Raw genomic sequence first — 23,933 nt, forward strand, 5'->3', positions numbered from 1 at the left:
TTATTACCATAGTCAAAATCTATGCAAGGCATGTGCTTGGTGACTGTTCTGTCAATAATAGCCAGTCTTGCTCTACCACCAACTTTTGTGTAGCTTTGTCCCTCCTTGGAGATACAACGTGCTTCTTTCCAAGTGTAAACGCACTTTATACGTTTGAAGGGAATGCATTTATTAGTCATGCCACCAACCACACACAAAAAATCTTGCGGATCTAATAAGGACTTCAGACCAGTTTCATCATACCCCATAACCTGGTCTTTGAACCATCATGCAGAGCTGTGCCCTCTCTGCTTCTTGGCAAGCTATTTACTGGGGGTAAAAGCTCTGATGTAATTGGGTAAAATGCTTTCAATTCGTGCCACTACATGAAAATATTAACTAGATATTCTCCTTTACGTCTGAAACATTTTAAGTAAAGACCGTAATCAGTTTTAGCATTTTATAGTATGGATAACACATCTGAAACCGTATGAAATATTTACTTTAAATATTTTTATCGAAGACTCCTTTATCAAATTCCTTAAATGCCCTTTTGACCTTTACGTAACTTCTTTATTGTCCAAATGCTTCAATGAATTTAACAGGTAGCAGAAAAGCTGCTTGCAAGACTTCTCTAAATTCTTCATTCATCTTGCCCTCAACAAAAAATGTTCAGCACAGCGGGTGAACTTAAGTATTGTAAAACTACCATCTCTGCTGTGCCTTTTTACTCACTGAATGCTCTTTAGAAGTCATCCAGTCTTTCAACGTATCACTTGCAATACTTCTATTCCTACCCCTAACCTAGTCTTTTCATGAACTGTTCCCATTAAATATGAAAAATCTGGCTTTTTCCCATTCTATTCTTTCTAAGTACAGTTTGCAAAGCAGTTACGCTCATTTAAAAGCTTCTGCTTTAGAGCTTTGTCTACTAATATGGCATATGTGTGCATCATACACTGCTTGTAATTCCTGAGCCTGGTCATGCCCCCACCAGTTGCCTTTTTTTCTGCATAACAGCTGCTAATACAGAACCTGATTATCTGCCCCTCAGTGAGGTTTTCATTTGTGGCTCAGGAACCATTACCTTTCTCGATTTTACAAAATGTTGCTTTTCTCCTTAATTCTCTTCTCTCCTGAACTTTACTAGTGTGTGTGCTAATGCTGTAGCTTTAAGCCATATTTGTGGTACCTACCATCCATAATCTCTGGCTATTATTTGGGTATCAGTCAACCAGTTCACACCTGTACTCTTTGTGCTACCATTGGTACAATTCCTTTCTGGTACTGCCTGCCTGATACTGAGCAAGGGTGCTTCCGTCTCCTGGGAGATGTTGGAATTCATCAGATTGGGTGTGGACTACATTAAGAATGAAGCAATTTCCTGTTAATTTGTGGCAGGAGTACTGTCAGTCCCCCAGGTGTTTCTACTCTGGCTGTATGTACTGTGATGAGGAAAACAAACTATTGTAATTGGGTACACTTGCATGGGAAGATCAGTTCTCTCAGAAGTGCACGAGCCGGGTGTAGGAAAGTGCCCCTTTTTGCATGGTTGCCCCCCACTTTTTGCCAAATGTTGATGTACTTTGACTAAGTGTGCCCTGGGTTCCTGCCAACCAGGTACCCAGGGCCTAGGTTCTTTCCCGACACTGTACTGTTGCAAAACCCAATTGGCAACTCTCTGGCCACATGCAAGTACCTTGTAAAAGGTACCATAGGTACCAAGGGCGTTGTGACCAGGGAAGACTTCTAAGGGCTGAAACCCCTATTGTGCCACCCTTCGAGGCCTTGTACCCTTACACACGCACACACGTACAGGCACACACACACACACACACACACATACACATACACACATGCACGTGCATAGGCACGCACACGCACAGACACACACACATACACCCATACACCCATTTTCTGGTGCAGAATACAGTGAAGAGTCGACATGACACACATCCCTGTGTGTCTTGCCTACAACCCACTGCACTGGTATAGGTAAGTCACCCCTCTAGCTGGGTGCACTACACTAGTGATGAGGGTACAGGTGCATGAGCCCTTTACTCCTACAGTGTCTAAGTCAATTCTTACACATTTTAAGTGCAGTATTGCCATAAAGAGTATATGGTCTGGGAGATTGTCATTACAGACTCCACTGCACAATAATGGCTGTATTGAAAACTGGGAAGTTTGGTATCAATTGTCTCAGCACATTAAACCCACACAGATGCCAGTGTGGGATTTAATGAAAAATGCACTCAGAGGCCACCTTCGAGATGCACCCTGAAAAACCATCTAACTCCAGTGTCCTTGCTGAGTAGCTGCTCGCCAGCTACCAGGACTGGACATGTTTCTGGACCCTTGGGTCGAGAGCCTGCCGCTTTCAGGGTCGTAAAACAAAGCACATCCTGGGACAAGGTGCCAAGCCTCGGAGCAGCACGGGGGTGGGAATAATGTTTCTTTTCCTCGCCGGACATTAACCGCGGAGAACACCCCTCGCCTGCAAGCTCATGGGGCATTGAAATTAACTGAAAAGTAGACCATAATAGGTCCTTTTTTGGTACTATTTGTATTATTTTGCTTCACTGGGCCAACTCATGCCCCGAAGCGCAAACAGTCAGCTTATTTTTGCTGTGCTGTTTGTAGGACAGTAGGCATATCTCTGTAGAACTGAGTATATTCTAGTAGGGATCGTTTTTTGGTCCTGATGAGTAAGCAGTAGGGGACTGCTTACAAAACATGTCGACTAGGTAGTTAGCTATTGCTCTACCTCACAACCCCTTCTTAATGTTCCCAGCTAGAGAAGTGAATAAAACATTTTTTTCTACTATGCCAGGGAATTTTTAAACTTTTTATAAATCACTTTTTTGAGGTCCCTACACTTTCACTGACACCTGTGCACTCACACATAGCCATTGTCACAATTTAAGTGCTCCCGCGTATTCGCTTGGTCGTAGCACGCCCCGTCCCGTTATAGGGGCGGGAAGACCCCTATGATGAAGCATGACACTATTGGATTTTTTTAGTGTGTGAGGGGTATTTTAAAAAGTACATTGCGCTCTGGTCTTTCCACCTTTAAGAGAGAGCCTAGCACGTTCGTTAGAAAATTCAAAATTAATATAAATATCATCACCTTTTTCACTTTTTTTTGATAGAATCTCTTTGATTATAAAAAGCCAAGCCTCCTTCCCCAGGATGGGTAGGGTCCAGGAAGGGAAAGCTTTAAAGGCTTGCTGCCATTGTGAGCTACCCCAGCCATTTGGTGCTCCCAGCAACTGGCCCCCACCCGTTCTGACCCTCACTTTGAGCAGGAGAATTGGCGGTAAAACCAAGTTGGGAGGAGAGGTGTGCCCATCTTTGCCAACTCTACCCCTCAGGTGGAGGAGGTGAGATGAAGCACAACTCAGTCCACATCATCTTGCAGATGGAGGGACCCAGCCAACCAGAGCGAGGCCAATGCCCCCCTCCCAATGGAGGGTGGCATAGTTGGGGGTGTACCCACCCCATGAAGGGACCCATTGGTCCCGACCGGTACCTACCTGTAACACCCCTAAATCTAGTATTTAGGGGCAACCCTGAACCCTTACCTCCGCAGACGAGAAGAAACGAGAAGGAACGAAGAGCCGTGCTGAAGAAGAAAAGGACAGCAACTGACTTGGCCCCAGCCCTACTGGCCTATCCCGAACTCTACCTGCTACAGCCAAATCCCGGTGTGTCCTCTGGCCAGCAGCCCCCAAGAACCCAGAGAACCTGCCCTGCCTCCCCAAACCAAGACTTTGTCTTCCTTGAGCACCGGATTTGCTCACCCACAGACTCTGACTTCTTCCAAATCCGCGAGTCTGCACCACTCTGCACCTGACGTCCAAGTTTGAGTGGCCCAACACCACAAGGAGGTCTCCCCTGCAATCCTGACCTGGGATCTGGTGATCCCTGACCTGCCTCAAGTCTTCAATCGGCGCCTGCAGCTACTTTCTGCAGGATCCCCACAAATTTACCTTTACCTTTTGTCTAAGAAATGTCCCAGTGTGATATATAGGCATATCACACTGAGTAGCATAAGTAACTTAAAAATTAATGTAACAAGTAGCGTACACGTTAATCTACAAAGTAACAGAAAATACATTTTACCTATAAACCAACCATCTAAATGCATTCAAAATGCATTCAACTTGAACTTCAGTGCATAATCTTGGTAAGTATTATTATACTTACCTGTACCAGGCCTGGTCCTAGAACATAAAATATACCTAAATATTTTTTATACAAATAAATTGGTTTGAGTTCAGTCTTTGAGTGTGTGACATCATTTCTTGCCTGAGTGTGTACAATAATGCTTAACACTGCTCTCTGATAAAGCCTTACTGCTCACCCACACTACCACAAATGGAGAGTAAGGTATTGTCTACTTTTACATCTGCCTGCCTTTGGGAATCCACTGGACTCTCAGCACACTATACCTTACTTCGGCATAGTATATACAGAGCCCGCTTGCTTCCAACATCCTGGTATTTAGTTCATTGTGCTTAAGCAGCCAGAGACCAATCGAGTTGTAGACATGCAGAATACAAATGCAACCTGCTCAATGTTGAGAAAGCTGTACACTTGTTCATCAGTGTGGTAATGGGTGTATTTCCCATTCCCTTCAGTATCAATGAAGATGAACAACAGCTTTGTGGGTTGTTTAGATTGTGGAATTTAAGTCTGTATTTCTAGACAGCACAGTAAGCATTTACATGTGAAGTACATAGCTATCCAAGATCTGTACCAATGGCTTTATTTGAGTTGCTGCTCTCATGACCTTGGACTAATATATAGTTTATGTACCTTTTTCCACTTCTGTATAGGGATCGAGTAGTGGCAGTTTTCGTGCAAGGTGCTGCATGGCAGTTCAAGGGCTGGCCATGGGTGTTGCCTGATGGGTCTCCTGTGGACATCTTTGCAAAAAGTAAGTTTTTAATATTTTGATCATTTTAAAGATGGTGTTTTTTGTTATTCTACTATGTAGTAGATAACTTTCCATCTTTTTCAATCCCAGTGCTTTTCATTATATTAACAAAACCACAAGCTCAGTGATCCTTACAGTAACTACACAAGTGTGTAAAAGCTTCTCCATAAAAAGAAAGTGAATTAGTTCAAATGCAGATGTTTCTGGAAGTCTTACATTTACTTCAGTATTGGAACTTTCATAGATTTACATGCTTGAATCATTCATTCCCAGTCGTCGAGGTGGGAGTCCCATGGTACTTTCTAATAGCAATGCAACAATATAACTTAATCACCAAGAGGATGGGGGACTCATCTAATGCAGTATGGTTACGTAGACAACACATTTACTCTATATACACCAACCAGGGCGTGGCGATGTGACGACGATTTTCTTTGTTTGTTTTTATGTTTAATTGTAGATTTACAAAAACAACTAATTGTATCTGATTTTGCCGCAAATTGACACTGAGACATATAGTCAGGTACAGCCATGGATGGGTAAAGTTGAGATAGGATAAATCATTTTCTTAGATTTTTATGGATGCTAAAAGTGGCTCTTCTGATAGTTGATACACCAAATATGCAATTTGTGGTCCGTCACAAGCCACATGGACTTAATGTACACCACAGTTTGACTGCATCGAAAATGATTGCTGGCCCTTTCATGCACCTGTACTGATGTACTGACTGCTTGTTCACTGTCTCATCTGAGCCAGATTGATAACCTGTCTCCCCTTACCCCTCCCTACCTCCTACCTTTCCTTTCGCATTTATGTCCACTGTAACCTGTTTGTTTGACAAATTGCAAATAAAGATATTTAAAAAAAATAATAGTAATGCAACAGTAAACATTGACTAGAAAGGTCCTGGGCTCTACAGATTTGTAAACTATCTGTCATTTTTAAAAAGAGACAAAACTTAGGTTTGAACCAATCAGCATGCCCTGTCCTCTAGAACATTTAAGTGAGAAACTCCAGTCCCTCGGGTTTTCAACCACACATCGTGCTAGGGAGTCTCCACTGAGCTTTACACAGTTATACCGGTTATACTCTACTCCAAGGCATTCCTAAACTTCTTTTTTTCCTCAGGAGATTTACTGCTTTATCATTAATAACAGTTGGTCTGTATCTCTTGACTTCAATTCTGCCTTCATCTCAGATTAAAAAAAGAGAAATCTTTTCCGGGCCTGTACTACTTGTGATAAAAAAAAAAGGCTCCAATTAGATGATCCTTATCAAGACTGTACATATTGCTTTATCCTGAGCATAGGGCCAAAGAATGTAAGGTATCTCAGCTTTTCTACAAAAACTCTGAAGAACCGTGAATGGAGGCTGCTGATATGGCTTTGAAGACTAAAAACAAGGAAGTAGTCTGTATCTGATTACAATGAGGACTCTTCAACGTGCTCATGAGGGTTGCAAAAGGAGGAGAGGTCATCTCATTCTTCTTTAGAACAGCCTAAAAAAGCCTCCAAAAAGACCACTCATAGGTCTTACAGAGGGCACAGTCTTTCAAAATGTCCCCAGAAAGGTGAGGTGTAGGCTAGGCAAAAGGAGAAAAAGGAACAATCTGCCTCCTCAAAAAGACATGAGAAAGCTAGGTCTGAACAGTCTACAACACCTCCTTAAGTCTCTTGATCCTTCAAGAAACTGTTCCATCTACTGAAAGATAGTCTACAAGCGTCTGTCAACATAATTCTAGCAGTCAACAACGAGGAAATACACTATGGCGTGTATGACAGCTAACACAAGCACAGTCTCCACACTGACTATGACTTTGTCTTTCTCGACCATAACATCCTCGTCAATGACCCATACATGTAGATCGGCTAAGCTGAAGTTTACTCTTACCTCGTCCTCAACTGCATCGAAGACTATTCCTCCATCGTTGAGAATGAAGTCTCTTCCGTCGATGGAAGACGGGTCTTTCGACTTTGTTGCTGCCATACTCGTCGACGAGAAGAAAAAGTAAAAAAACAAGACAAACACATTTTTGGCCTGCACATAACTCTCCAAGCATGTGTCACCAATGCTGCTAGCCCACCTGTTGGAGGGAGAAGATTTGGATGAGGATGGGCCCTTTGTGGTTGCGCACAGCCCACCGGAGCTGCATGTCAAGTGCCACGACTACGATGAGGGTGACTATAAGGAGCAAATTAATTATTCTCCCGAAGACCAATTCCAAGAGCAAATGATGTGTCTGCTCTCTTCATTGGTTTCAAACCTGCAATTCATGCTCTCTGATTGTAGGAAGAGTTTTCCTCCTACTTCCTAGAAGAAAAACGCTTCCTATAACCAGAGAGTTTGTAACCAATGTAGAGGACGGACACATGATTTGCTGTTGGAATTGGTCTTCTGGGGCTTAATACCTATGCACTTCATATTCACCCTCATCGTAGTCCTAATACTGTATTACTACTGTACAAGTTTTATTACCTGTAAGATCTCAATCTGGGCAGCCATCTACCCCTCAGCATAGGACATTGTTACTGCCTACGTTGGTAAGACGTACTCCACAAACAACTCTCCTGCAAGACCCAGCAACTTCCGATGACGACAGAGAAGGGGAACTCAGCAACCCCCACAAGGAAAAGGAGGATTATCTATTACGACACAACCTCTATCGCCAGCTCCAGTGGATTCCCTACCTAAAGACATTGGGGTATTCCATATTCTGCTAGAAGGAGCAACAAAAAGGTTTGATCTGCCCATGCCCACTACGCAGATATGTTGCACAAAAGGGGTTGGACCCATGTAGTCAGTGGGACCTGGGTAATTAATTGAAGTATATGTAGAGGGGTCCCAGACCAAACAAACAATTTTTCATTTGTAATCACATATTTTAGAAGAATAGATCCAAAAAAACAAAACAAATGAAGGTGCCCAGTGTTTTTATTTTCACTGCACCATGAAACATTCAATGATTGAAAAATCAAAAAGTAAAGTACACGTGATTCAGTGCGCCCACTGAAGGAGGGAAAGGAGTGCAGGGAGGGGAATACATTTCAATTGGTTATACATCACTGATTAAAGTTCAAAATTCATTCAGCATAAATCCACGAGTCAAATCATAATTAACATTGATCCACATAAGAGAGGTCAAAAGAAGGACATATATCAAACAGAGCATTTCCCGTGAAAGAGACTCCTATGATGATTATTATATCGATCTAGGGTTAGGAGTTCTTGGTTGTAGATGTCTACGTTTCGACCGGCGTCTCACCGCGTCTCCTGGTTCCAGGAGACGCGGTGAGACGCCGGCCCTCGCGCTCCACCTTCGTCTTTTCACAATCCCTTCGGATGTGGCATTAGTACCTTTTATCACTTTGAGGATTTTTCATTAATAACGCCGGTACGACGGAGGTCTATTTGGTCTCTAGAACTGGTTCCAGGAGATGCGGTGAGACGCTGGCCCGCACGCTCCCCCATTGATTTTCCACAATCCCTTCGGATGTGGCACGAGTATTTTTATCACTCTGAGGATTTTTCATAACCCCGTTATGACGGAGGAACAATTGGTTTTCTACACTGTTCTGGCCTCATAATAAGATCCTGACAAATACACAACGTAGTACAAGGCATCGCCTGGTGACGGAACACGTTTCCCGCCCAGCCAGGAAAAAGCCCCACTTTACCCCTCACCTCCCATCACGTCCTGACGAAGACCCACGCAGTAAGGATCCACTATCCTACACTTTTCGGGTCGAAACGTAGACATCTACAACCAAGAACTCCTAACCCTAGATCGATATAATAATCATCATAGGAGTCTCTTTCACGGGAAATGCTCTGTTTGATATATGTCCTTCTTTTGACCTCTCTTATGTGGATCAATGTTAATTATGATTTCACTCGTGGATTTATGCTGAATGAATTTTGAACTTTAATCAGTGATGTATAACCAATTGAAATGTATTCCCCTCCCTGCACTCCTTCCCCTCCTTCAGTGGGCGCACTGAATCACGTGTATTTTACTTTTTGATTTTTCAATCATTGAATGTTTCATGGTGCAGTGAAAATAAAAACACTGGGCACCTTCATTTGTTTTGTTTTTTTGGATCTATTCTTCTAAAATATGTGATTACAAATGAAAAATTGTTTGTTTGGTCTGGGACCCCTCTACATATACTTGACTACGCAGATAGGCTGCCTAGCGCAGTTCTCAGAATCCCTCAGCGCCAATGTCTGCGCCTCCGTACAAGGAGGGTCGGTGCCTTGACAATATTGGTAGGCGCTGGTAGGGAGCTGGCTCTCTATATAGTCCACCAAAATGACGTACACTGTGCAGCGAGTCCAGGCAAACCCCAAAGGAATCACAAAGGCAAGAATGACACCCCAAATGCTCTTTTGTTATAATGTTTGAGAGCAGTTAGACATATCAGAGGGTAGAGCTGAGCATCTATTACCCACACAAAGGCAGTGGGTGAGACCACACTCAATAAAGAAATCCCTTTACAAAAAGTGCTCATGCAGATATGTCCCCACATAAAATACAATGCACACAAAATCTAGCTGTTGGAAAGACTTGCATATATTAGATGCAGTGACTTTGGCATGATAGACAGGAGTGTCTCATGTGTTTTCACTCATGGTTTCGCCCATGTCATGCAGCCTGCAATGGCAGTCTGTATGGAATTGGTATGTGGGTCCCTTAGGGTGGCATAAGATATGTTGCTGCACTTAGGTACTCTCTTTAGTACCTATTCCCTTGGTACCATGGAGTACCATTTACTAGGAACTTTACAGGGTGCTAAAGCACATAGCCAATTGTAGCACAGACTTTACCTTGTTTTAGGGAAGGAACCCTGGCACGGAGGTCTGGTTAGCAGGCCTCAGTGCACTGTCCAAGTCGAAATTCGCATCTAGCAGCTAAAGAAGGGGCAAAAAGTGTGTGCATACATACACAAAAACCTAGTTCCCTGCAACGCTTTTCATGCAGGTCAGCTCTTCTGGTAAGGGCGGCAAATTCCCTGGCCGTTCTCGGAAAATATGATCTCCAAATGTGGTCCAATATTGCTCCATATCTGGATCCACTCCCCGAGGACATCTAAACAAAGGCCCAAAAAAATCCTGCAGGAAGACGAACACACATAATTGGAGGTGATAGATTATGCCATGTACATTGCCGCTACTGCGTTTAGATAGCTTGCAGGAGCTGCTGTGTTAAGGAGGCAGGGCTGGCTCAAAGCTTCCTCTTTTATGCAGGTGGTCCAGAACAAGAGGTTTGTATCTGCCATTTTGTGGGTAAGCCCTTTTTGGCAAGCATTTTGGCGAAGCCCTATAAACAATTAAAATGAACACTGATACAGCTAAATCATTGGCCACACTACGGTATTGTAAATTGCCCTTTCGAGGCACTAGGGGAAGAGGATTTCCCTCCGAATGAGGACGTTACCAACAATATAGTTACCCCTCATATTCATCTGCCTCTCAGCTATTTTATCCCAAGTACTCACAACGGCAGCCACCACAAACCGTCTACAACAGACTAGCTCCAAGAGGATGAGCGGGACGCCTATGGAAAGACGCCAGTGACCGCTTAGACTCTGGTTACTTCCCTTTTTCTCCCCTTTCGGGCTAAGAGGAAGAATATTCAACACTGGCAAGACATAACAAAAGACTGATGGGTCATAGACCTTGTTCAATTTACAGTACATTAGAATTCATCCAGCCCGCACTCTTCAAGTTAGAGGTTGAAACCATGCTCAAGAAGGGGGCGAAGTTCCTGCATCACAACAAGGAAAGGGACTCTATTCCCATTTCTTCTAGGTCCACAAGAAGTTGAAGGAGTTGCGACTAATTTTATTCCTGAGAAGTCTCAACACCCATAATTCGGCATGATTACATTGCAGGATATTCTGCTACTCCTGAACAAGGGAAAATACTCAACAGCATCTTCTCTCAGTGGGGCAAACCAGATCTCAACCTCTTTGCGACCCCCCCCCCTTAAACCGGAAATGCCTGTTCTTCGCAAGTTGGCATTACCATCAAGGATCATGAGGGAAAGCATTTTTGATGGCATGGTCCGGAGTCTTTGCTTATGCCTTTCCTCCCATACTTCTCTTAACATGAGTTCTCCTGAAAATGAAGGCCGAACCAATCGGGATAATTCTCATAGCCCCCAACTGGCCACGCCAACATTAGTTTATGGAACTGCTTCTTCTCCCGGGGGAAACTCACATCCAAGTGCTGCATCCAGGTCCCGGGTCTCTCCACTTCTCACCAGACTGCAGGGACATACTGTCCAGAGCCCACCCAGAATGTCCAAACCAAACCTATCACCTTATGTGGAAAGGATTTTGCATATGGTGCCAACAGGCTAACGTACATACACTTTCTTCTTCGCCTGAAGAGAGCCTTCCATATCTTCTGCAGTTAGCGTGCTCAGGATTGGCTCACACATGCATTAAGGTACTTTTTGTTGCCATATCCTGCTTCAGATGATCTCCCAAGTTAGTCATTATGGTCTGCCAGAATAATGAAACCATTCCCCTAAGGGGTTAGAGTTTTTCCACTAGTTAGGCTTCTGCCTCCAGTCCGGCAACTAAACATTGTGCTCTCACAGCTTATGAAGCATCCGTTTGAACCCATTCACATAGCGGATATTAAATTCCTCTCCTGAAAAGTGGCTTTCCTCGTAGCTTTGACCTGTATCAGAAGTGTTGGCGAAATCCAGACCCTCAACATACATAAACTTTTTTGCAATTTAGAGACATTAGGGTGATTTTTTTCGCACAAACCCTAAGTTAATTCATAATATCTCTTTAGACTTTACTCTCAATGAACCTGTCATCATAAAAAAAAAATTCTAGATGCTTCAACAGCATCTGAAAAGGCACTCTATTATTTAGACAGCAAGAGGTGCTTGAAGTTCTATTTAGACAAAAAACATTTTTTTCGCAACTCTAATCCATTTTTTCTGATGGATACATCTTCCAGTGGATTCCTCACCTTGTGAATATCCCCCTTCGTCAGCAACATTCGGAAATTCTTTTGTAGCTCTTCACGCCGACGACGTCACAGAAGCACGGCATCGCGCGTGGCTCCGCTGATGTCACCGACTCCATAAAGGGTCTACATCGGTGTGATGACGTCAGTTCCCTTTTTTCCGCGTCGTCGACGCTAACGGTTTCTTTAGGGATCCTCGGTAGCTCTATTGTTACAGTTACTTTCGAGAGTTTTCAGTGTTTTCTTGTAGCTTCTTCAAGATGTCGTCGAAGAAGACCGGATTCAAGCTCTGTGGAGAGTGCGGTAAAATTATGTCGATCACGGATCCGCATGAAGATTGCGTGTGGTGCTTGTCATCTGACCACGACGTCCAGGGTTGTCCAAGTTGCAGAAAAATTAACCCGAAGGCTTTGCGAGAGAGAGAGGTCAAACTTCTGTATGCGAAGTTAAAAGGCAAGAAGAAGAAAAGATCGAAGTCTCGCTCCTGGTGTTCGAGGTCTCGGTCGAGGTCGGCTTCGAGGTCGTCTTCGGGGCATGCTTCTACGTCAAAAAAGAAGCATAAGAAGAGGAAGCATGGGTCTCGGCATCATTCGGAGAAGGAGTCAGACCCAAAGTCGCCAAGTCGTCGACATGACATTGGTGATCCAATAACAAAACTGGGTCTGGCTGTAATCAGTAAGGCTGAGCCTACTCAAATTTAGTAACAAAGAGAAATGCCAGTACTGATGCCTAATTCAAAAACTAAATATCAGAAATGCATAGACAACCATACAATGCATCTAGTGCTATTTAATAGCTATTTATTCCAAAATGTATATTTATAGATCATTTACAATTCAAACACATTCATAACAGAAAGGAATGTACAAGCAATGGGGATGGACACAAGGAAAAGTGCACAAAATTCACATGTATACCTTCATTCTCACCAATTCAGCCATTTCACAAACGTACCTCACACATTCATCCTGCACAGCACTCAATCAAATGGGGGTTTAATACACCAGTTGAAAACGCACTGGGTCTGCCAACATAGAATATTTAGAACATTGGTTGTTTTTAAATACATCTTCTCCAAAACCGTTAGACAATTAAATTCATTCACAATAAAACGAATAATAGTAAGGTGTAATGTTGCCACAAAAATTGCAGAGAAAATAATTCGCAAAGAAGCAACTTGGCAGACCCGATGGTCTACGCGTTTCGAATCCCTTCAATTCTTGGGATTCTCCTCAGGACCAACCATACTCTGTGGAGAGAAGAGAGAGAAACTCTGTATCTAACCAGTCTTATGTCAAGTGTCTAAAAAACTGATCCACCAGAACATGACTTCAACTTGCCAGTATACGGGGTATATATCTCTTTTCAACCTGTTAAAAAATATCTTCAACTCCTCTGTTGGATTCGTGAAAAGGAAAAACAAAGAAAAGAGTGGGAAAACCATGAGTGTACCCGTAGCATAGCGGTATCTGGAATCCTACAATCCCTCAGGACAACAAGTGGGCTTACCTATTTGTATCCCACAGTGTCCTATGTGGGCTGTTGTTCTAGTAGCACCCAGCAATCTATCCTCTGCACGGGGTAACAATACCTGTGGGCCAGAGAGGAGATCAATGTAGTGGATGTTCTACGCCCAAGAAGTTGAAAATAGAACAAAAGAGAGCAACCCTGCCCTGTGATATAGTGGTCCCGGAGGGGATCCAATCAATATAAAAGGGGTGATTTACCTAGGAGTCAGCATTGCACATGACAAGAGAAAAGTCAGTCCAAATATACTCAAAGAAGGTTTTTTTTAAAGAATATATATGTTTTTTATTTTTTTAAACTTCTTTGATTTAGTATAACAAAAAGTAAAAAAATTGATTAAATTTGTTTAAATCCACATTGTATTTATAACATCAAAACACACATGATAGGGAGAAAGATAAAAACAAGGAAAATTCATCCTATGGCATAACTTTCCCAGTAACATACCACACTGCATTCATACTTTCAAACTCACTTATTCCAATTCAATCAACCTAGTATTCTTTCATTCAATTTTCATTCATTCATGTGGTCCTGGTGCTTGCAACACAAAGATGGTCAATTTGTTGCATAGGTCAGAATGTTATTCCAGGAGGCAGATGACATATACAGGAGTCCCGATGAGTATAGGTCAGTATGCCGTATTCCTGGAGACGCAAGCCGACGCGCGTTTCGGTGATTGGCCGAAGGGGCCACACCTTCGTCAGGGCTAGGGGTTGTTTACTGGGAGGGGGACAAGCATAAAATATGATGTGTGTCAGAGCATAGGGGTTACTGGTATGATTCGTATGGAGAGTAGAGTTTTTTCAAACTTTACAAGCATGGGCTATATAGGAATCCTAGTATTTAGTGAACAGATACTTGTGGCCAGTTGACCTATGGGGGAGGTGGATAACATTTTCTGATTTCATTTATGCTGAATATTGTGGTCCTGAAGGGTTTTCAGTCTGCTCTCCGATAGGAATGTATGGCTTATGAAATTCCAAGGGCCAAGTTTGTAGTTTTCGTTAATGGTTCCGGCAAGCAGTTGAAATAGTTCTGCTGAGGCGACGTGCAAAGATTACAGCTCCGTCCGCGGCAAAAGAGTGCCTGTTGATGAGGGTTCCTTTAGGTTAGAGTGGCTCGTCCATCAATGGGATTCCGTCGGCTCGAACCGGTCGACCAACCGCAACGGGAGACAGGACTCTACGCCCAAGAAGTGCACAGCCAACAACTTGCACAGCCCCTTGTGTACTATAATATAGGTAAACCACGGTGGCCTCTATTACCTCCGGGCGCTGGGGGGGGCACAGGGAAGACTTGATCTTGCTACGCTTTGAGGTCTCGGAGCTATTATCACCAAGTGGCAGGGAGACAGGGAACGGTAGGACGTTGAAACACATGCCCTGTGACTACTCATTATACGCCTCGTATAATAGTGATGCCGCTTTCACTTACCGATTTCGGACAATTATCCAAACAAACTCGGGCCGCTGTATGATTCCAACACTATCCGCAGTACAAACGAATGTCGCATGCGACTCTCGCATGCTAGCTGGGAAATGTAGTTCACCGCCATTAGGTCGCACATGCGTAGTCGCGATGTGACGGTCCGAAAACGGGAAAGTGTCTCAGATGTTAAAAAATGTATTAGTTAATTGAGTGGGGTCACTCCAAAGTCAAAACAATCTTCATTTGCTTGATTTTATGGAGAGCAACGGATCGGGCATGAGTGATAGGCATACCAGTGCCTGCCTGAGGCAGTAGGGCACGAAAAACCCCGAAGGTATCTGGGAGTTGTAGTGATGACTTCCATTACCGATGTTTACTGTTTAGCGTTAAGACCTGATCCTATCGGGAGCCGAAAAAAGGTCCATAATGCAGTGGCCTATGCAATTAGTGAAGAATATATGTCCTGTCCTAAGCATGACTCATTGGAATTGCGGTAGACTCTGGCATACTTAGTGGACCATGATTAAATAGTATCTGGAGAAATGAAGAGTCGGGTTGGAGTTGGTGGCCACAAGTGGCCTACTGCATCTCAGCTAGATCTTAATTAAAATCAATATCGCTATTAAAGAATTGCGAAGAACAGATACTGGACATCGCAGTAGGTCACTATTTACAACTTAAATATTTCGGAAATCTCGTTGAGACCTGACACGGCCGTGTCAAATTTCACGATCAGGAAAGCCTCTCTTTGTGATAATTTCGCCTCCAAGTCGCCACCCCGGGGATCTCGTTCGACCGTAGATATCACTGTCCATCTTAAGTCACTTACTGTATAGTCCTTCTTCATCCAATGGTTCACCAATGGTGCTGTCTCAACCTTGTTTTTGATACGCGATTTATGTTGGGAGATTCTCTGGCGTGCTTCCTGATTGGTTTTACCGATGTAGTGTAGAGTTGTCCACACGGACATGTTATCCCATAGATCACATATTTAGTTTTGCAGTTACTAAAGGAGTCGTGCTTCCAAGAAATTCCTCTGTGTTTAAACACTGAGCCTTCCATTGTATGGTTACAACAGACACATGTGCCACATTGTGCCACATACCACAGGTGGAAAGCGCCGGGACACTCATCTTGAGTAGCCGTGCGCTATATAAAAGTTACATAACATAACATAACATTTGTGGTGGCCAACAATCGGAGCAAGACCCATCAATTGTCTGCTCAAGCAGCTAACATATGGAGAATTTCAAACACACAAGCCCTGTTAGCCAGGTATGACAGGGCACACTACGACACACTTGAGCACCTTCTCCAGCATCTACCTGACCTTTATAAAGAACAGGCAGAGTTCCTAATACAAGAGGGAAAGTTAATATCTAACGCCTCCATCAAGTGTGCGCTAGACGCAGCAGACACAGCAGCCAGGACTATCAATACCAGTGTCATGCTCAGAAGACATGCGTGGCTCCACATCTCTGGGTTCAAAAATGAGGCTCAGAGCACTTTACTTAATCAGCCAGTGAACCCTGATTATTTGTTTGGCCCTAATGTGGACACAATATTAGACAAAATGAAGGATACCGAGACAGCCACGATTATGGGAGCCTTGCAGTCACAACAATACAGAGGCGGCTCCTTTTGTCGCTCCGGCAACAGAGGAGCTGCAAGAGGAAGCTCAGCGCAGCAAACCTCATACAACAAAGGGAACACGCAAAACACCTACAACAAAAACAATAGAGGTGGATACCGTGGCAATAACAGCAAAGGTAGAGGACGAGGGAATAACACCACCAGATCCTCTACCAATACCAAGCAGTGACTTCTTGTCACTGCCCCCAGACCATGTAACACCGGTCGGGGGAAGATTACAGCAGTTCCTACACGTCTGGGGAAAACATAACTACAGACAGGTGGGTGAGGCAAATTATCCAGCATGGCTATTGCCTAGAATTAATCTCCACACCACCCAACATACCCCCAAAACACCGTCCTATGTCCGCAGAACACCTACACTTAAGGCAGCAAGAAGTCATCAGCATGCTGCAAAAGGGGGCCATAGAACTAGTACCCTTAGAACACCAGGGTACAGGGGTGTACTCACTATACTTCCTAATCCCCAAAAAGGACGGGTCCCTCAGGCCAATCTTGGACCTCAGGCCCTTAAACCAATACATTTTATCAGAACATTTCCACATGCTCCCTCTACAGCAGGTACTACCACTGTTGCGTCAAGGAGACTTCCTCACAACACTAGACCTCAAAGACGCATATTTCCATATACCGGTACACCCAGCACACAGGAAATATCTCAGGTTTACAATACAAAATCAGCACTATCAATTCAAAGTCCTTCCTTTCGGGGTGACAACAGCCCCCAGAGTATTTACCAAGTGCCTAGCGACAGTAGCTGCACATCTCAGAACACAGCAGATTCATGTCTATCCATATCTAGAGGACTGGCTCATACAAGCAGTCAGCCCAGCAATGTCCCAGCCACATGTCACGCACTATTCACCTCCTGCACAGTTTAGGTTTCTCGCTGAACTACCCAAAGTCCCATCTTCAGCCTGCCCACGTACAACAATACCTGGGAGCGACGATAGACAATCTGGCAGGGAAAGCACAGCCAAATTCTGTCAGAATAAACAGCATTCAGACGCTAATCCAAAGGATCACGCCCCAACACTCGCTCCCAGCCCGAGTGTTTATGCAACTAATAGGTATGATGGCCTCATGCATTTTCACAGTCCCTCACGCAAGACTACACATGTGTCCGCTGCAGGAGTGCCTAGCACGTCAGTGGAACCAGGCTCAAGGACAATTAAACGACCTAGTGTTGTTGACCAGTCGTGCATACAACTCTCTGCATTGGTGGAACCCACAAAACCTTTGCAAAGAACGACTGTTCCCGGAGCCTGTACCACAAATAGTCTTGACAAAGGACGCATCCCTGATAGGGTGGGGAGCCCATGTCCTCCACCACACAGTACAGGGCTTATGGACCACGCAGCAGAATAAAATGCACATCAACCTACTGGAGCTGATGGCAATTTTTATGGAAATAAAAGCTTTCAAAGTACATCTGTGCAACAAGACCGGGTTGATCCGGACGGACAACATGACTGCGATGTACTACATACAGAAACAGGGAGGAACACACTCTCCACAGCTGTCACATCTGGCTCAAAGCATGTGGAAGTGGGCCATTCAAACAAACATTTTTCTCATGGCCGAACACCTCCCAGGCAAGGACAATCAGATAGCAGATCTGCTCAGCAGACACAGCCAACAGATGCACGAGTGGGAGATTCATCCCACAGTGCTTTAACCATACTTCCAACAGTGGGGACAACCAGAGATAGACCTGTTCGCCACAAAAGAAAACGCAAAATGCCGGTACTTCGCCGCAAGGTTCCCACACCCGCAGTCTCAGGGCAATGCGATATGGATGAACTGGTCAGGCAAATTTGCCTACGCTTTTCCACCAGCACCGTTGATACCGCTAGTGGCACGCAAACTGTGCCAGCACTCCATGACGCTAATCCTAGTTGCTCCAACATGGGCGAGGCAACCGTGGTACACCACGTTCCTAGAACTTTCTGTGGTGCCTCATCAAAGACTAAAACTAACGCCCAGTCTCTTAACGCAGAGCCATGGCGACATTCAGCACCCAGATCCACAACAGCTGAACCTTGCAATCTGGCTCCTGAAGTCAGAGTTTGGCTACCTAAACTTACCTCCTGACTGCATGCACATTATCAGAGAGGCAAGAAGACCTACCACAAGAGCATGCTATGCGGCAAAGTGGAAACGTTTTGTCATTTACTGTAACAACAACGACATAAACCCACTAGACGCATCAACTCAAAATATCATATGCTATCTTTTGCACCTACACCGCTGCAATCTAGCCTATACATCTATAAGGATACACTTAGCTGCCATAGCAGCTTACCTTCAAAACAGGCAACACCTTTCCCTATTCAGGGTGCCCGCAATCAAAGCATTCATGGAGGGACTCAAACGAGTGATTCCCCCAAGACACCCACCTTCACCTGTCTGGAACTTAAACATCGTTTTAACCAGACTAATGGGACCACCTTTTGAACCTCTACACTCGAGTGAAATAACATTTTTAACATGGAAGGTGGCATTTCTCGTGGCGATTACTTCGCTTAGAAGAGTTAGCGAGCTGCAGGCCTTAACTATTCAAGAGCCATTCTTCCAAATCCACGCTAATAGGGTCGTGCTTCGAACAAACCCTAAATTCATGCCAAAAGTGGTGTCCCACTTCCACATCAATCAAACAATAGAACTGCCAGTGTTCTTCCCAAATCCACAGACAGTACCTGAAAGGGCCCTGCACACGCTAGATGTTAAGAGGGCTCTCCTATACTACATAGACAGGACAAAAGATTTCAGGAAGACAAAAAAGTTTGTTGCTTTTTCATCACAACACAAAGGCAACCCCATTTCTAAATCTGGGTTAGCCAGATGGATTGTTAAGTGCATTCAAATATGTTATCTTAAGGCAAAACGCACTTTAACAGTTCCCCCAAGAGCGCATTCAACACGCAAAATGGGGGCATCCATGGCTTTTCTAGGAAACATTCCTCCAGAGGAAATATGTAAAGCAGCCACATGGACTACCATACATACTTTCACAAAACACTATTTTGTAGATGTACATTCCAAACAGCAAGTTGCTGTAGGACAGGCTGTTCTAAAAACTCTGTTTCAGACTGCTGCAGCTGGCACAGGTAGCCACCGCTAAGGGAGAGACTGCTATACATTCTATGCACAGATATGAATTCAGCAGCCCACATGCCTCGAATGTAATATGCTATGTACCAGTATGCATCTGTTCTTGGCATGTAGGGCTGCTGACATTCATATCGTACGCCCTCCTCCCCGGTGCCTGTCGCAGTTGTAGCATTCATCCTAACTCTCACTTTCTTGCATGGACATCTCTTACTGTACATCACTCCACCTCTGCCGCAATGGCAAAAAACAATCTAAGGATGGAGAGGATGCCCATGCGCACTGTAGTCCAGGGGAGGAGCCACCTATCTTGTGATACTTCGAAGACTCTTCCAGGACAACAATGTGCAATCATCCGGACCCAACACTAGGCGGCGATCTATGCACAGATATGAATGTCAGCAGCCCTACATGACAAGAAAAGAGTAGCTTCACAAGCTGCTAATTCTTGGAGAATCGCTAATACACAAGCTCTATTAGCGAGATATGATAGAGCACACTACGACCAGCTCGAGACTCTAGTGCAACACCTACCAGAACCGTTTAAGGCGCAGGCCAACGACCTCATTCAGGAAGGCAAATTCATAACAAACGCCTCCATCAAATGCGCGCTAGACGCAGCCGATACTTCGGCCAGGTCTATCAACACCAGCGTTCTACTGCGCAGACACGCATGGTTACGCATATCTGGATTTAAGAACGAGGTGCAATCCACCATCCTCAATCAGCCAATAAACCAAGACTTTCTGTTTGGCCCTGCAGTTGACACCATTTTAGATAAAATGAAAAAGGACACTGAAACTGCAAAGTCAATGGGGGCGCTTCAGTTCCAACAACACCGGGGCTCCTTTCGTCGCTCCTCATATAGAGGTGCAGGAAGGGGCAGCACATCGCAAAGCTCCTCCACCTTCAAGTCAAATACCCAGAACACTTTTAACAAAGGCTCCAATAGAGGAGGTTACAGAGGAAACAATAATAAGGGCAGAGGACGTGGAGGCAATAACACAGAGCCTCCACTGCCACCAAACAGTGACTTCACCACACTCCCTCCAGAACACACACCTGTCGGAGGCAGAATCAATCAGTTCCTACCTGTCTGGAACGCAATTACCACAGACAGGTGGGTGACAAATTATCCAGTATGGTAGTGCCTGGAACTCACTTCTACTCCACCCAACATACCACCCAAACACCGTCCTATGTCCAAAGAACACATAACACTATTACAGCAAGAGGTCCAATCCACGCTACAAAAGGGCACCATAGAGCCAGTCCGTTTTCAACACCAAGGGACAGGAGTATATTCTCTATACTTCCTAATTCCCAAAAAGGAAGGGTCGCTCAGACCCATTTTGGACCTCAGACCTCTGAACCAATACATACTATCAGAACACTTCCATATGATAACCTTACAACAAGTTCTCCCACTGCTTCAGCAGGGAGACTTCCTTGCCACATTAGACCTCAAAGACGCATACTTCCACATTCCTATACACCCAGCTCACAGGAAATATCTCAGGTTCACATTACAAGGGCAACACTATCGGTTCTCCCCTTTGGAGTAACTACAGCACCAAGGGTGTTCACCAAGTGCCTAGCTGTAGTGGCAGCACACCTCAGGCGGCAACACATCCACGTGTTTCCCTATCTCAACGATTGGCTCATAAAAGCCAAGTCAGACACCCAATGTGCAAGTCATACGTCTCAAACCCTCCAACTGCTGCACAGTCTGGGTTTCTCAATAAATTACCCAAAATCTCATCTGCACCACTCCCACATACAACAATATCTGGGAGCTACAATAGATACATCAGTAGCAAAGGCATATGCCAATCCAGTCAGGATAGCCAATATGCAGACACTAATCCAAAGGTTTCAGCCACAACACTCCCTACCAGCTCGAGTGTTCATGCAACTCATAGGCATGATGGCCTCCTGCAAACTCATTGTCCCCCATGCCAAACTTCAAATGCGTCCATTACAAGAATGCATAGCAAGGCAGTGGAACCAGGCTCAAGGACAACTAAAAGACCTAGTGTTGGTAGACAGTCGCGCATACAACTCTCTGCAGTGGTGGAATCCACAAAACCTTTCCAAGGGGCGACTGTTCCAAGAGCCAGTTCCACAAGTAGTATTATCAGCGGACGCATCACTGACAGGATGGGGAGCCCACCTACATCAATACACAGTCCAGGGACTCTGGACAGCCAAGCAAAAGACACTGCTTATCAACCACTTAGAGTTGCTAGCAGTTTTTCTGGCACTGAAAGCATTCCAAAGCCACATATACAACAAGGCGGTGTTGATCCGGACGGACAACATGACAGCCATGTATTGCATCCAAAAACAGGGAGGGACTCACTCTCTACAGCTTTCTCACTTAGCGCAGAGCATATGGAGGTGGGCAATTCCAAAGAACATCTTTCTCCTAGCACAACACCTGCCAGGGAAAGACAATCAAATAGCGGATCTGTTAAGCAGACACAGCCAACAGATACACGAATGGGAGATTCATCCGCAAGCTCTCCAACCATTCTTCCAAGAATGGGGGCATCCAGAAATAGATCTGTTTGCCACAAACGAAAATGCCAGTACTTTGCCGCCAGGTTCCCACATCCGTTGTCACAGGGCAATGCGATATGGATGAACTGGTCAGACAGATTTGCGTACGCTTTTCCAACAGCCCCACTGATTCCGCTAGTGGCACGCAAACTACGTCTGCAGTCTCTGACACTGATCCTGGTTGCTCCAACATGGGCCAGACAACCATGGTACACAACATTCCTAGAACTCTCCTTGGTTCTACACCAAAGACTGCGTCTATCGCCACATCTCCTAACTCAGAACCATGGAGAAATCAGGCACCCAGATCCCAATCAACTGAACCTAGCGATCTGGCTCCTGAAGTCTTAGAATTTGGATATCTCAATTTGCCTCCTGATTGTATGAACATTATCAAAGAGGCAAGACGCCCAACCACTAGAGCATGCTATGCAGCCAAATGTAAAAGATTTGTAATTTATTGCAACAATAACCAAATCAATCCATTAGACGCTTCAATACAAAACATTATCTGTTACCTGTTGCATCTTCAAAGATGCAATCTAGCATACTCTTCAATAAGATTTCATCTTGCAGCTTACCTCCAAAACAGACAACACCTGTCTCTGTTCAGAGTTCCAGCAATCAAGGCTTTCATGGAAGGGCTTAAAAGGATAATCCCTCCCAAACATCCACCTTCACCGGTCTGGAACTTAAATATAATACTTACCAGACTTATGGGACCTCTTTTTGAACCACTCCACTCATGTGAACTGCAATTTCTGACATAGAAGGTGGCTTTTTTAATTGCCATCACTTCACTCAGACGAGTAAGTGAGTTACAGGCTTTAACTATTCAAGAACCTTACATGCAAATTCATGCAAATAAGGTGGTACTACGTAGTAACCCTAAATTCATGCCAAAGGTCATTTCCACTTTCCATATCAATCAGTCCATTGAACTGCCCGTTTTCTTCCAAAACCCGCAGTCAGTAGCTGAAAGAGACTTACACACACTAGATGTAAGAAGAGCTCTGTTATATTATATTGACAGAACTAAACCATTCAGAAAGACAAAGCACCTGTTTGCTGCTTTCTCACCACAACATAAAGGTAACCCCATCTCTAAATCAGGAATAGCTAGATGGATAGCTAAATGTATCCAAATATGCTACCACAGATCTAAACACACTCTAACAGTACCCCCAAGAGCACACTCCACGTGCAAAATGGGGGCATCCATGGCTTTCCTGGGAAACATTCCACTAGAAGACATCTGTAAGGCAGCCACATGGTCTACAATACACACTTTCACCAAACACTATTGTGTAGATGTGCAAGCAAAGCAGCAAGCTGGTGTAGGCCAAGCTGTCCTCAAAACTCTTTTTCAAACTGCTGCAGCTGGGGCAGGCGTCCACCTCTAGAGGAGATACTGCTATACAGTCTATGCTAAGATATGAATTGAGCAGCCCACATGCCTCAATGGAAAATGCTACTTACCAGTATGCATCTGTTCTTGGCATGTAGGGCTGCTCACATTCATATCGGCCACCCTCCTCCCCGGGGCCTGTCGCAGCTGCAGGATTTTCTTTGCATGGCCATCTTTACTCTACTATACTTGACATCTTGAAATTTAATCAGTATCTTTTTGATACCCGCCCTTTGAATGGCGATGCCCCACTAAGGGAATTGAATACGGCTATATCATCCTGGCTTACTAATGCTGTGAATATCGTCCTTCCCCTTACCCCGATACTTTCT

General features: G+C 44.4%; 1 protein-coding gene across 1 annotated transcript in view; it reads left to right on the forward strand.

Annotated features, from left to right (window-relative positions):
- CDC73 (cell division cycle 73) overlaps positions 1-23,933 on the forward strand; it is a 589,523-nt gene that overhangs the window by 481,651 nt on the left and 83,939 nt on the right. The window contains exon 15 of the mRNA XM_078687289.1: positions 4,821-4,921. Coding sequence (XP_078543415.1) covers positions 4,821-4,921 — 101 coding nt within the window. The remainder of the gene's footprint in view (positions 1-4,820; positions 4,922-23,933) is intronic.

Source organism: Lissotriton helveticus, chromosome 1_1 (assembly GCF_964261635.1).
Source record: "Lissotriton helveticus chromosome 1_1, aLisHel1.1, whole genome shotgun sequence".
NCBI classification, from domain to species: domain Eukaryota; kingdom Metazoa; phylum Chordata; class Amphibia; order Caudata; family Salamandridae; genus Lissotriton; species Lissotriton helveticus.